Genomic DNA, 16,291 nt, shown 5'->3' with positions numbered 1-16,291 from the left:
GTCTTATCCCCAAGACTACAGTGGCTGTTGTACTGCCATTACTACTACGTGTCTGGCTGGAGTTGTGCCCCATTTTGTGGACAGGGTGAGCCACCAGACCTGTCCTGGAAACAGGAAGGACTCTGTACCCTCTCTGTCTCCATCATGTGATAGCCACCAGCATCCCCATCAGATGACTGAGACATTATCTGCCCCAGACATATGACTGGGTAAGGTTGTCCCATCTCCTTCACAAGGGCAGGCATAAAATTACAATCACAAATGTCCCTGAATGCATCAGTGAACATACTCTACCCCATCCCAACACACACACTTTGGTTAACCAAATGCAAATTCAGAGCATAGTCTTAGATCTCAAGGAGGGAATAGTTTGCAGGGAGGACAGTAGTTTTTTCCCAACAGTGAAAATCAAGCAGTAACTTGTTTATTTTCACTGTTGCCACTTCTATCTGTTTCAAGTTACTGGGCAGGACAGGGAGGATTAATGTAATTTGCATTAGGCACCGAGGGAAAACTAGGATTCAAATCCTGCTGTGGTGTGTACTCATTGAGAAAAACACGACAGCCAGCAGTAAAAGCAAACCAAAACCATCTCAGTTTGAACTGAACTGCTGCTACGTGCACTGCTGCTGCGCTCTCCACATCAAAAAGAATTTCCCCCAAATTTTTATGATGCTGCACCTCATTTACAAGCCAGTTAATTCAGTTTCCACCTATGTTCCCTCCTGACAGTGTTACTAGTTTTATACCTTATGCTATCATATCTAACCATATTACAAGTTGCTGCCTCACCTCACATCTGAAAGGTTTCTCTCCAGAATGTTGTAGGGAATGTACTTTGAGAGACATACTGCGTTTGAATGATTTTCCACAGGTTTCACATGTAAATGGCATGTCCTTTGTGTGTGCTGCAACACAACAGTGCATTAGAGTTATTCAAATGCAAACAGTTCTTTTAACTAATTTTTCCCCCCAACTCTGAGCAGGAAAATGATTACTACTGAACAGCTTATAACTATATACACACATATACACACACATATATGTTGCTTGCTGCCCAGTACTACAGGCTTGAACTTTTTATTAAGAATAAAGCTCAGACAACTGAATTTGCCTTCTTATTTTTTCTCCTCAAAACAGCAATTACAAAACCCACAAAGACACATTATGAGGCAGAATCAACAGAAGCACTGATCAATAACTCACCAACCATATGTTTCCGCACGTGGGCCATGGTGTAGAACTTTTTTTCGCAAATCTCACAAGAGAATTTCTTTTCTGCATATCCGTGGACAATCTTGGTATGTTCGTGGAGGGACCAGAGCTTCTTGAATGATTTATTACAGGAAACGCACTGAATGAAATGGGAGAAATAGAAAGAAGTTGAAATTAGAAAGATTCAGGGATTCAAGTTTGTGGAGTTCAGCCAGGGTCTCTTCCTCTTGCATGACAAAAAGAAGCCCAAAAACAAGTCAAAATGCTGTATACTGTCTCAGACTGCACTTCAGCTTACATTTACTGTTTCACACTTGAAACAACTACACTAGGAAAAGCCACATCAAGTAGGATTAGAAAGGATGTTTAACACTCTGCATTTTGACGCCACCTGAAGAGCACCACAGCCACCGCACTAACTTATTTCCAAAACACAACAGCATGGATAGCTGGATGCAGCCCTCGAGGACCTCAACACAGAGGAGACAACTTCACAGGCACTGATGCTGCTGGTGTGGGAAGAATCCAAACCCCTGGTGTGGGAAGAAGCCAAAAGAGGTGGAGGAGGTCAATACCACCGAGTTGCCTTAAAGTCATCTGCATGTCCAGCCCCGCTTTTCACAGGAGCACTGTGACCTCTCAAGCTCCAGGTCTAACAGCCCGTGAACCAAAGTTCTCTCATTTTTTAGCTCTACACAGAAGACAGCTTCCATCTTGCAGCTCTTGACCATGCAGGGTCTGGTACACAGTTCATACAGTAAAGCAAGTTGTCACCTCTGTCTTTCGTGTTCCGACTCTTCATTTCTACTTATCAGTAGCACTGTAGCTCTACAATGACAATATGCAAACCATGTTTTAATCTCTTCCCACAGCTACTGTGAAACGTCCAGAAAGTCAGCGACGAGCAGGACTCACAGGCTTTCACACATCTCTCTTGTTCCCCAACAGTTAGCTCTTGCTCTAGACTTGATAAATAATATCCTTGCACAGTTTTGAAAACTCCAGAATAATCTGAGTTGTAAAACTTGACAGCAGACACGTATGTGAGGACACCAAGTCATTTTCATTTTTGAAGGCAATGTGGTTTATTATTTTTTTTTCTTAGCTGCTGGGGTGCTTGTGGTTTTTGGTGCATTTAAATTTTTCTGCCTATCAATTACTCTCCTTCCCTCAAAGTAAGAAGGGTTGTTCTCTGCAGAACTAGGATATGCTATGCCTTCTGTCCACTTGAGTTGTTTCTTCTCTGTACCGCTTCCAAAGTGCTTGAATCTCTGCAGGCCTGGAAACTCTCAGCTCCTGCTCACCATGTTGACTCCAGGAAGAGCTTCTGCCTCTAAAAGTACCTACTCAGAGGCATGTGAGGAATAAACTGTAGTCCCTGGTGGGGAGGAACCCCTAGAGAGTAAAGCAAAGCTAAGAATTTATCAAAAATCCTTTGATTTAAGGCTAAGTGAGTCCCTGAAGTGGTCAGTCTACAATTTAACTGACAATCAGCAGCGAATGATTTAAATCACCAATACTGAGAGTCACTACATAGAGACTTTAAGATGACAAAAATTCTGTCAAGGTGCTAATTTTGAAAGGATGAAAACCAGAAATTACCTGGAAAAACAGATATATTCCATCACTTAGATGAAAAATATAGAGAGGAGCCAGCCACGTTTCTCAGTTCAATTACCACCTACATAAATTAAACAATTTTTTTTTCCTAGACAAAGCTCCATATCCCCCTTGACGTATTAAACTCCACATTAATGTAAAACTTTCATACCCCCTTAACTCCTTTTGCCAAGTGTAATGAAAATAAATTAACAGACAGCTGTGAAATACATTCCAAATGTCAGGACAGACCAAAAATAATTGTTGAATATAGGCTTATACTGAGAACTTGAAGATGACTAGCAGTGCTTCTGGCATTAGAAACATCTGGGAGAGTTTCTGGACATTATTCTTCTGGTATTGGAGAGAAAACACAATTTCTTCTTTTCCTGTCACTTTTGGACATGGGAATGTAACCCCTCAGAAGCATGTGTGTGCACAAATTACAGGATACTTCCCCATTCTATATCACACATTCAAACTATTCATGAATTCCCATTTAAAGTTAAAAGATTTTATGCTGTGAATGAGCCACCTGGATGACAGGCCATCCCTTCAGTTTACAGTTAAATGTTCTCTGCTACACTCAACTTTTGAAGCGTTTATTTCAAAAACTGCAAGGACATAGTGAAATGTTTATGCATTTTACTAACTACGCTCAAGATTCATTATTTTATATTATACTCCTTCCTTCAGTCTTCCTCCTATGAGCTGAAACATAAGGAAAAATAGCAGAACGTTATACAGAGCTGCATGTGAGTCTTACAGCAAAGAGAAATTGCAATAAATATTTCAACTGTCTCCCACGCAGTGGGAATTGAATACCAATTCAGTTTAGCATTCAAGCAAGCAAACAAACAAATCTTAAATCTTTCTGGTAAAACTCACTGGACAGACAAAAAAACTCACTGCCCTACAAACCCTACAAATATTTCAGCTGCACAAAAATGGAACTCAAGCTGCTTCACGCTGGCAGTGGGATTTATTTCAGAAGTAGGTGGCAACACTGTGCCTAGTTTAACAGGGCAAAAAAAGCACGTTCCAATCGCCAGATAAAACAACAGTGCCCCCAATTCCATGAGAACACAGATGCCTACGAGCAAAAGTACAAACCACAGATGAATCAGAAACTCTGAAAAACTCTTTCCACAATTTAAACTTTCAATCGGTTCTATTACAACACAGGCTTCCATTGTTGTATAAAATTAAAAGCTGCAAATCTTCTGGTGAGAAAGACCAGAGATCTTTAGATTATCAGTGAGCTTTAGGGAGCTTTTTGCACTGGGAAAAGGGCAGGCTCATGAACAGATTTACCTGTTGAATTCATGCACTTCCATATAGGTACATGAACACTACTGCAAATTCCGTGTCTATCAATATCTCAGTAGGATTTTTAAAAGTGACACTTTAAGACAAGTTCAAATCCTGACTTCACTAGCTTCTTTCTCACCTGCTTGCCTCTCCGGGATTTTACAAGTTTCTGATTCCAATACCAGCAAAGTGACATAATTCTGTTCTCACTTGAAACCTTCCTTGGACATACGCTGTGACTGAGTTTCAGGACACTGAAAGGCTCTGAACTTTAAAGCTAGCGATAGCTGCAGGTGCTCAGCACCTGAAGAAGGAGGGTTTATCCTCTCCAAGTATTTCACTGCAAATGCACCCGGTTTCAGGCCAGTTACTCTTTATTCTGACATTTGTTAAAGTAGCTTTGCATTTTTCCCAAACTCGTAATTAAATACTAGAGTAACTCTGCTGAAGCAGATGTCAGTTGTACACTCTGTTCCCTACAATTTACTTCTTTTGGAAGACACCAAAGTGTTGATATGTAAGAGACAAGGTCTCGGTCAGAACCTGGTCTGCACAAAAGATTTCCCCCTCTGAAGTGTCCACTAGCTGTATCCAGGGCACGACAGAAGGTATGGAAATCTGGCAAGCAGGTGAGCAAACCTACCTGGATATTTTTTTCACAGTCTGTTTGCTGGTGAAGGGACAGCTCACTTTCTAGAACAAATTTCTTCCCACATTTGTCGCAGATCTGCATGCGCCTGTGAGTGACGTTCATGTGCTTCTCCAGGTACCAGCGTGTGTTAAACACCCTGGGGCACTTCTCACAGGTTAAAGTCTCCTTCTCTTCACACTTTGATTTCTGCACAGGTGCCTTGGGCTCCTTTGCAGCTTTCTTCTTACGCTTGGGGGGCTCCACACTCTTTCTACGACCCCTTGTAGTTCTGGGTGATGGGGAAGTTGTGGCTGCTGCAGCAGATGCAGCTCTCCTTGTTCTCCTTTGTGCAACACTAACTTTTTCCACTCTTTTCTCTTTTTTCTTCTGCCTCTCATTTTCCTCATAATCATTACTGTCTTCAGTGGCCTCTTCCCCACTGTCACCCTCCTCTTCCTCACTGCTGGTCTTAAGAACAGCAGTCTCTTTGGACTGGGAGGGGACACCCTTCTCCCCTTTTGATACATTTAATGTTTGGTTGTTAAGGTTTACCTCTACTATAATCTGCTCCCTTTTGTAAGTCACTTCATCTTCCTCCTCTTCCTCCTCCTCAGAGTCGTCAGAGTTTTCTCTATCTTCTTTCACAGCCCGGACCTCTCCTACCGCTCTGTTCTCCCTGAAATACGGTTGCTCCTCTCTTTCATGGAGATGTGGTTTACTCATTTTGCTGTCCACCAACACAGAGTAAGGACTTCCTGACTCTCTCTTGTATACTTTGGTGGACAGATCAAGTTCCTGGCTGGCACCATGATAAAACGTGGGTGGCACTTGACCACGGCGACTGTCCTCTTGTTTTTTTTTCCTGCTACATGTGCGGCACAGTTTTCAACCAACTGTTGGCAAGAATTGGCTGTTTGACTCATTTGGGAGGCCCTGATTCATTGAGCACCTTTAATCCCAGAAAACCAAGTAAGCAGCTTTAAATCAGGACGAACGCTCAAGATCGATGCCTGTTCCATCTACACAGAATGAACAAAATATGATTCTCTGCTGGTGTTTAGCACTGATGTGAATGTAGGTCACAGAAATCTGGTATTATGGCAAGAGCAGAGCAGTAGTAATTATTCTTCTGAAGAAAGTTGCCAATGAACCGTTGAACATTTTATCTATAAAAGACAACAGAGAAAAAGTCAATTAAAAAAAAAATTCACAAAAATATTCAGCAAATTCTTTTGAGTTTGTACAACGAGGTAAAGCAGAGGGTATATTATCTGTGAGCTGTATCAGCTGGGGGTGGACTGTCCTATAACACTCTCTCAAGCAAAACTGGTAGTTAGAAATACGTGCACCTCTTATGGGGACCAGAACTGGTACTAGACTCCCAAGGTATGGAAATCAAGGCATGTTATTTATTTAAAAATTAATATTCTCTACCTGCCAAAGATCACTGCCACCTGCCTCAAAGCTGGGCCAAGATGCTGATCTGCATTTCTCCTGGACTATCCTGAGCACTGATGGCCCCAAGACTCTGCTCTACTCCCCTAGGCCTCTCCATCCAAGCAGAGAAATCCCTCTTCTCCTTCTGTATCTCCCAAAGGGAGCCCATCCTTACCCAGAAAAGACCATATTATACTGAACAACATTCCATTAATGTAGGTATGCATGAAGAATTTCAATGGAGACATTTTCAACTTGCAGCACTAAATCAGATTAAGAACACCGTGTCCCCTGCTTGTTTCCACCTCAGAGATCCCTCACACAGCCTCTTGATTTAAGGCACTTATTCTTTTGCCTCTTCTCCCTTCCCCCAACTACTTATTCCTCAATGCAAACACCAAACAATATTACATTTGCCCGTCTGAATTCCACTTGCAGTTATCCAAGCTGGAATTTGACCAGGACACTATTACTTCCTCTTGTAAAAAGAAAAAAGAAGCCACGTGATCTCTAATGAATACAAGTAATCAAGCTCTCACATCTATTTTTTCACCAGGACAACTACATTTTGGTGGCACAGTATTGCAACAACAAGCCAAGATTTTTGGCGGTGCAGATCAAGTCAGAAATACATTGGAATTCCTGACCAAACAGCATCCTTGGAGCTAAACCTGTGATTAGAGGGTACAGAAGAGAATTAAGGACAGAGCCTAAGACATATCCCATGACTAGAGGACAGAGAAAGGCCCTAATAGAAAATGGATGGATTGAGCAGCTAAATATGAAGAAAACTGGATCTCTGTGACCAGAGACTGAAAATTTCCTTGAGGAAATCGTTCCCTATAAGCCTGGGCTAAGTCCAGCAGACAGGTATAAAACTCTTGGATTTCACAGAACCATATGGTCATTTTTATGATTAGTATTCTTGGAGCAACACTAAAAACCAACCAACCTAAAGCAGTATTAAATACCTGGACTTTTATGATAAATTTCCTTCTGCTTCATACTGAGTTAAAATACTCTCCACACTACAAATGCAGTAACTTCCACCCAAACATGTTTTGATACAATTTATATATTATAGTTTCTATTTTACTTTTCCACCAGCAATTTCCCCCTTTGAAGTCAATTTAATTGAACAGGAGATGAACCCACTGGTGGTCTCAGTGGTTTGTATATAATAAAAAAGACTGAACCTTGCCCTAGAATCTTTGTGCAGTGACACGTGGGGAAAGTGACTGATGAATAACCAGTCATCTCATTACCAGCTTCAAGTTAATTAAACAGATTCTTCCAACAGTTCTCCAATATTTCCAAATGCACTCAAAAAAAAAAAAACCCAACAAACCCCACCCTGGAGATGCCTGACAGAGGAACCTGCAGATGGATTCACAGCACTGCAACAGGAGCGTCTATTCCTTTTTAATCACTCCATCCTCACAGGGTCTCAGGTCCCAGCTCCAGGTGAGGCAGGAAGACGAGCACCAAGATCCAGTTAAAGTGGGAAATAGGTGGAGATGGGCTGTGAACATTGGCTTGTGATCACAAGTAATATTCAGATGGAAAAGGTGGTAAATAATAAAATAAACTGCCTGTGATTGCAAGCCAAAATTAACAACCCTATACCCAGAAAGGCCCTTTAGAAAGCAGTGGGTATGATGAAATCCAGCTTAGTATTTCCTTTAACCAAATTGAATGAATTATTCAGAAGCTCAGGAAAAAAAAATAAAATACAAAATCACTATGTCATGTAGAAAATGATACCCGATTATTTCCTCAGCATATTAAGCATATCTCACAAGTTGCATGAGTAAATCATGAGTAAATCAGGGAAGCTATCAGAATGCTGCTGCTAGATAGCTAAAAAACAAACAACCAAACAAAAAACTTATAACGAAAAGGAAGCTTTACCTCCACATCCCCCCCCCCCCCCCCCCCCCCTCCATCTACTGACTGCTGAAATACTCTTTACATATCCTGCCATCATTTCACCTCTGCTCATTTAAGGAATATTCTGTATAATAAACCACTTTGTACGAACGCAGTACCACTTCAAATAATAATTAAAAAAAAACAACAAAGGGGCTTCTTCTGAGTTATCAAAGCTATTTGGTCTTTAAACCACTTCACTCTGCAGAATGGGGAACCTACTTTCACTTTGAATACGCCGCCTGCTCCCCTCCAGGGACCTGCAACTTTCGAACAACTGTTATTTAACAGTCAAACAGCTGGCAAAGCAAAGCCCTCCTTATACATTTAATGTAAACAACACACTGCTAACATTACTGACAGTGCTGAGAGACAGTAGTTTAAATACTGCCCAAAACATTTTAATAGAAGATATTTTTTCTTTACATTTCTAATCCCAAATGTAAGAAAGCAGTATGAGTGTTTATTTTTGCCCCTCCTTTTTTTTTAAAGGGTGAATCCACTTTTTTCAACGCTGCTCAACAGCTTGAACACAAAGAATGAATTTCAGCTGCACCACAGAAGGGAGAAATACAGGTTTAGATTAAAATGTGAAAAGGAAATACAGGTTCAGAGCGATTTTTGAAGCCTATTGAGACATAAAACTGAGGAATAACTGTGTATATATATATGTCTATATACAGAATAACTGTATTACGAGCGCACAACGAACCTACGAGGTACAGACAACACTTAGTAATCAAAGATCACACAAGAAAGGTTTGCAAGTCGACGAATATTAAAGGCTCAAACCCAGAAAAGAAGCACAAACAACTTGCAGACGAACGTGTAGGTGGAGGAAGCACGTGCGTGTGTGTGGGAGCAACACTTCATACAACGCTTTCATGACTTCTAAAGAAAAACCGCATTTCTTCACATTATCTGTACTAAAAATAGAACAATTTCTAGTAGCAGAGTGTGCTAGCACCATTACCTGCCCCAGCTTTGACTCAGTACATGCCTGGAAATCAGCACACTAGAGGTTAAGGACTTTAAATCACACGTCCTTAGTTTGCCCTCAGAGAGGGACCAGCTTGACAGTCCGACTATCTCCTATTTTTGTCTAACCCGTGCCAAAGACGTACGATTTGAGTTCTGGCAAGAGTCCACCAGAAACAGCCACCGATGTAAAGAAAAACACTGCTTCTGCCAGCTTTTCTCATACATGAAGCTAGTTGCAGGGTCATTTCTGTGTCTCAAGGCTGGCTGTGGGTGAGCTCCTGGCCCACACCTGGGTGCCTGCTATCACACCAGCCTGCCAGCTCCACAGATGGGAGCTGATCTGCTCACTCTTTCTGCCTGCATGTTCCTGGTAGCTCCCATAAAAGAGAAGATGCACTTCAGCAATGACCCTGATACTCGTTCCTGGTCAATGTGACAGTAGCCTCATTTTATTTATTTATTTATTAATTTTAACCAGTTTAATTGCTACCCATAGAAAAGTTCTCAATATTAGCTCTGAAAATTGACAGATGCTGATCTAATTCACTTTGCTGTAGGTTCTAAGTCTAGAGGGATTGCAGGCACAAGGGTGAGTTGCCTACTGACACAAAGACAGCAGTGTCATTGATTTACCACTTAGTTCACATCTGGAAGTTCCCCTCACTCTTCCCAGATAGCCATAAGGATCAGAAAATTCCTTTAAAAAACTATCCATGCCTCAATTCACCAATCAGTGGCATTTGCCACAGAAGTTTTGCACACACAAGGAGAAAAAGGAGGAAGGACAAGAGCTCGGGGCTTTCCTGCAGCTCACCTACTTCTTGCGTGAAAAGTGAATACAATGAAAGAAGAGATTGCAATAGCCAATGTCCAACATTAAAAATGCATTTATTTATTAGCCATCCATTATTTTCTTTCTTTATTATAACACAGCTTTTCAATACAGGCAGAGAAGATAATTTTTTGTTTCTGTTTACAAGTCACTTGTTGTAGATTTCACTTCCAATTTGGTAGAGTAAGTAACGCTCACAATCTTAATACAGCTCCCAAGGAGGCAAGACAAAATTATTTCTCCAAAAGTCTAAATCACCTAACACATGGGAGGATCTGAACCACAGCTAACACCACACACCTTAGACAAGCATCACAGATAATTTGCACACTGCCTGTACAACACGAGACATATTGTGTTGGAACACAACTCCTAAAACTTCTTGTTCTTCTCCTCTTTAAGAGCAGACAGATCCCAGTTTAACAATCAAGAGGCAATGGGGGGCATGAAGAGGTTTTCCACTCTGCCATTTAGGTGTACAGACCCCTACACATAAAAAAACAAGTTCAATGAGGAAGTTCAAGTATCTTGAAATTTTATTTTCCATAAAATGAAATTTCTCTCAGATTACAGTTAGAAAAAGTTAAGAAAAAAAAGCATAACTGTGTTATAATTAAAGGCAATGTCATATTGCATATGCATGAACAACATGAAGTTTTTAAGGAGCCTGGATGTCTTTGGGTTGGAAGCTACAATCCAACAGCATCATTAAGTCCTGGGGCAACCAGATTTGCACAGAGTTTACAAGCGGTGAAACAACCATGTGCATAAATAAATAATTTACATTATTTAAGATAATGCACCCATTTCAAACTAGCCAAGGTGTTGTTGAAGAAACTACACTAAGAACAGGAGTAAGGCGGTGGTTGCAGGTTGAGGGGATTGATTAAATACAGCATTAATTTTATGCCAAACCTGGGACATGTTACACTCTGGTTACCCCCCAAATTTCTAACCAAAAACTGGAGCACCAGCTTCCCTGATTCCTTTCAACTCCTCAGGTAGAAATTTCTAGTACTGCTAAAACCTGTGTGAGTTCAGAATGTGAGTGTAGCTCAACCCTTTTGAAAGTTAAATGCTTTCACACTTACTAGTCACATTATTTGGATCCAGAAGAAGTATTAGAACTATGATAAACTGGCACGTGTATTTATTTTGAAAGGCTGATAAGTGAAAGCATCATGCTGGTGAGTATAAACTTACCAGATAACTATACCAGTAGAAGTATATAAGAGTGTGATTTTCCACTTAGCTTCTGTTAATATTCAGCGGTGTTACCCATTAATCAATTTCAAATCAGCAGACAGGACAGAAACACAAGAAAACACATCAGAAAAATCTAATTTGCATTGCACAGATACAACTTTGCTTTAACTATACTGCCCAGCACAAAGTCCTGCAGTATATTTCCTAAAAATATCAAATCAGTAATGTTTTCTCACTACAACTCTATGAAATCCTTAGCTAATGTGAATTCTGAATAGCATAATTAGCAAGAAATGCCTAGAGACTGCAATGGGAAAATACAGAGTGACTAAAATGGCCCAGTCACCTACAGTTCAATATATTAGCAATATTTCAGAGCACATAAAAAAAAAAGCAGTTTCAATCCATTTGCACAGTTTGAAGAACAGGTGCATGAAACAGAATAATGTAGAGGCACAGCAGTTCTCAGTTAGTGGCAAAACACATCTGGTACAAGTTACATCATGTCAGCGGATAGTAATCAGGGCTATCACACAAGAGAGAATTATTTATATCATGTACAATCACTCCTTTCTTGTGCATCTCAGCTGCTTTATATGCAAAAAACCAGGGAAATATGTTCTTAAGTGGTAAGTTTTATCTCCAGACTGAGCAGCAGTCAGCACATCCTCTCAGTTTTTGCATTTCTATGGGTAAGTACTCAAGCCTGCCTTTACCCATGGAAATGTAAAATAAAAACAAGACTGACTGCTACTAACGATCGATTCTGTCATCTGCCAGCCTGGCCAGGGACAGCTTGGAACACCCACCTAAGAGATGGTATCTGTAAGAGGTTCAGGCTTAGTAGAGCTGCAAAGGAAAGGAGGGAAGAGTAATCCTATCCACTGTATCAGAAGGACAATTGTGTGCAGCTGACACAGACTTTGGTGTAACATGGCAAGAAGATATTTAGAAGCAGCATTCACCACACGATTCACCACATGATTCCTGGGACTGTCCTGTGATAAACCAGGAAAAAAAAATAATCTTAACTTTCCTCTTTATACTGCGAGCTCAAAATTCACTTGAAACAGATTTTCTCATCAACTCATCGAAAAGATCAGACATAAAATGGTCCGTGGCACTGTGGCTTGTATTTTGGAAATTAAAGCTGTGCCACATATTTGGGCATCTCTGTCTCAAATGGATTAGTTTTGGTACAACTAAGCAAACTGACACGCACATCATAAAAAAAACCAACCCAACAAGGCTGGCAGTAACTGTAAGTATTGCAGGGAGCCTTGGCAGGGAAACAAAAGACTGGAGAGTGAACAAATACTGTCCAATTCTCAAAGTCAAGGTCTGGGCAGAAGTATGTTTGCCAGGGTGGCATATGAAAGCCTTAAGATGCAGTAGAGCATCTAAACTGTCCCACCTCCCAGTTATTTTTTTGGACCATTCCTAAAATAATCTGTCATAGGTATCTTGCTAACTCAGCAGGCAACATATTTTCACTGTATGGAGCTGGCTATTTGCCTGTAAGTATTTAACAGGCTAATGGAAAATGAAGCAGACCATATTTCCAATTCCAGAAAAAAATGCTTTCTATAATATCCTGCAGCTAAAATATAAAAAACTACGATAAAAAAACCCCAAACCTTCAGGCTTTTTCCATTTCTTAAGATGAATTATTTGGCTGAATCTAGAAATCTGGTTTGAGGGACAAAAGGCTTTCAAACCAGTGATTTCCAGAACTGTGAATCTGGAATTTTTTCAAGCATTATCTCCACAGAAAATAGTTGAAGAGGTTGCCATTTCAGAATTCAGCAGCATTATAATCTCTCAGCTTTTGCAGTAAGCTGAAGGCTTTCTACTGGCTATAAACTAGTTTTAGATATGACAGCCATCAACCTCAACATTTTTCTTTTACTAGGCAAAACCATCTTGAAAGAAGTCCTAGTACACTCAAATGAAAAGTCTAAGCCCTTCCTACTGCCTTAAATATATAAAAATTAAACACTTGTGACTGAATTAGCAACTTCCTTGTATTCAAATTATTGTTGTGTCTTGCCTATATCTTTCAATTAAAAAAAAACCGAACCAGAAAGCAAGATCAAAACAAAACCAGGCAGTTATCACTCAACTGTAGTCACTCACACAGATGTACCTACATACCTGTCATTGTTTGCTAACTCGAAGACACATATATGAAGTGAAAAAGTTTTATTTGACCACATCAAAGGATTATCTATCCCTTCAAATTTGTATACTCATCAAAATATGTGCCAGAAGTTCAAAACTACCCACTATGACACTGAAGGGCAACTGCTTCGCCCCTTACCCTACTCTTTTGTTCCAAATCACTTTTTATTGCCTAGTTTTCTTCTTCAGTGGCAAAATTCCTTTTTGCTTTAAAAACTCTTGCTTTCATCATTATCTGCTCACATATCTTGAAGAGTAGTAAAAACTGCACTAAGGTTTTAAAACATCCATTTATATTCATAGATGCCAGTAATGACACTTCTTGTTAAACATCACTAACTTATTCTAAGATTGCAAATGATTGTGCTAACAATATAAGCTACACACAAAGCCAGGTGAAAACAAAGAGGAAGTCTATCATCAAGACCGGTACTTCTGTTTCCCAAAGCTAGCATTTTTCCTTCCAGAGAGGAGTGGAGAAAGAGGCACTGAGATGTCTATCAGTGTCTTTGAATATGTAGATGAAGATCAGTTGAGAAAGCTCAAAAAAAAAAATGTAAATTGTCTGTCCCACACAAAGTAAAGCTGATGGGTGTAACTTCCACCTGGATATTTATTCTGGAGGAAAGATGTTTTTTTCTCCTTTGCTTTAAGCTGACAGCACTAATTTAGCAAGAAATAATGAGCTTTAAAGAGTACCTGCAATTGCCTAGTTATACAAAATAGATATATATATCTCTCTCTATATATATAGATATATCTCCTCTCCTAGCAAGCCCCAAAGGAGACCTTTGCAATATGTAGAGTGGAGGTACCAGTTTTGTGTATTTTACAGAAAGGTTCAGTTTAAGAAGATTCACAGACAGGTTCAGTTATTTGCTGATTTGTTGATCAGCCTGTACTACACATCACAGCACGTAACGTGCTCCTGTATCATTTGTCTTTTAGTCTGCAATAATGGAACGTTTAAAATAATTTAATCTGAGCTGAGAGTGTGCTGTTACACACACACTTCACAGAGTGTAAAATATTTAAAAAATATTTTGCTTCATTTCCAGTCTACCAGTTCATATTAAAAAAAAACCAAACAAAAAACAAAAAACCTCGCTAAATATTTTGGAACTTTGCTGAGAATAGAAAAAGAGAAAGTTTAAACAGTAAAATCTTTGGCTTCGTGGAAGTGAGAATTTGATCTCTCTAAAATAAAGTTTGTTCTTCTCACATCATTGGAATGTGCTTACGGATAGGTTTAAAATCCTCTCCATTTTTCATTTAGAGCTCTTTAGAACACTAGATAATTCTGACTTTGAAACCAGCAACAAGTTTGTCAAAACCTCCATAGCAACAACAACAAAAAAAAAAGCTTCCAGCAGCTGTACAACTGCCCAGTGCACGGTGGCAGCAGATGCGGTGGCTGGGAGGTGACTCACCCCTCTGGTAAATGCTGATGGACAATTAGCACAAGGAGCTTTCCTTGCTTTGCCTCACCTGGGCTTCTCTTACCTTCTTCTTCTTTCAAACTACCCACAAAAACTGGAGCCCCCAACATAAGAAAGACATGGACCAGTTAGAACTAGTCCAGAGAGGGGCCACCAGGATGATGCGAGGGCTGGAGCAGCTCTGCTGTGAGGACAGGCTGAGAGAGTTGGGGCTGTTCAGCCTGAAAAAGAGCAAGGCTCCGGGGAGACCTTCTAGTGGCCTCCCAGTACCTGAAGGGGCTACAGGAAGGCTGGGGAGGGACTTTTCATAAGGGCAGTTAATGACAGAACAAGGGGAAATGGGTTTAAGCTGAAAGAGGGGAGGTTTAGATTAGATATTAGGAAGAAGTTTTTCACTGTGAGGGTGGTGAGACACTGGAACAGGTTGGCCAAGGAAGTTGTGGCTGCTCCTCCCTGGAAGTGTTGAAGGCCAGGCTGGATGAGGCTTTGAGCAACCTGGTCTAGTGGAAGGTGTCCCTGCTGATGGCAGGGGGGTTGGAACTGGATGATCTTTAAGGTCCCTTCCAACCCAAACCATTCTATGATTCTATGAAAACCACCTGCACTTGCCTGTAGTTTCAGTTTTATACCTTCCAGCAGCATTTTAACTACTGATTCACCAAACTTTACTCAGGTCAAGCCCAGCTAACCTTGTGCTTAAGACAAAGATGACACACCAAGCACAAATCACCAGCTGAAGTTTAAATAATCTGGTGTTGACAAAGTCTGAACGTGCCAATACCAAAAACTAGACCATTGTCAATGTTTCTTCTTGGATAATGTCACAACGCTCCTGTAAACCCAGAATAATTGTTCAGTACAGTTATCTTCCAGCACCAATTACTGTCTTGTTTTGAGCTACTGAATCTTCTGAAACATTACACACAAGAGTTTGTTTTAGATGCACAATGTAAACTTTGGGGAAAACAGAGCTTCCTGCTTTTATAATATTTACATAATTTAACAAAGCACATTTAACAACACACAAATTTATCAGCTTCCAAGAAATGCTAACAGAGTAACAATACTTCAGCACATCTCCTATTTGCACATACTCTACCTTTGGAAGTAGAAACCAAATTCAGCACGTTCCCTGAAGTCACCAGAGTTAGACATGGAGATAAAACACTAAATTCAGTGTGCTCCCTGAAGTCACCAGAGTTAGACATGGTAGGAACTAAATTCAGTGTGCTCCCTGTAGTCACCACAATTAAGACATGGAGATAATAAAGCTGTTCAAGTCAATGTGTGATCAAAACAGATGCTGTACCACGGCAGCAGTTCATCTCAACCTTCACACGTTTTGCAGGTGCAGCTCTCAAGCATAAATACTCTTCCCACTGATACAGTGGATTTTATTCCCAGTTTTTCCTCTAATTCATTATGCAGCTATGGAAATTTTATCTCTGCTTTGTATTTAAATTTCCTTCTGGGCAAAGTGAGGACAATTATCAGTTAAGGTCAAAGTTACTTGTACATTTTAATCTGATC

At 40.3% G+C, this 16,291-nt stretch overlaps 1 protein-coding gene across 1 annotated transcript in view; it reads right to left on the bottom strand.

The window, feature by feature from the left end:
* Positions 1–5,679, bottom strand: part of LOC104523610 (zinc finger protein 652) — a 7,284-nt gene extending 1,605 nt beyond the window's left edge. The window contains 4 exon segments of the mRNA XM_010166258.2: positions 793–908; positions 1,207–1,354; positions 4,769–5,614; positions 5,617–5,679. Of these exon segments, the coding sequence (XP_010164560.1) occupies positions 793–908; positions 1,207–1,354; positions 4,769–5,614; positions 5,617–5,679 (1,173 nt within the window).
* Positions 5,680–16,291: the final 10,612 nt, after the last annotated feature.

This window comes from Antrostomus carolinensis, unplaced genomic scaffold, assembly GCF_000700745.2.
Source record: "Antrostomus carolinensis isolate BGI_N321 unplaced genomic scaffold, ASM70074v2 scaffold6854, whole genome shotgun sequence".
NCBI lineage: Eukaryota > Metazoa > Chordata > Aves > Caprimulgiformes > Caprimulgidae > Antrostomus > Antrostomus carolinensis.
This window is presented reverse-complemented; position numbering and strand designations above follow the sequence as displayed.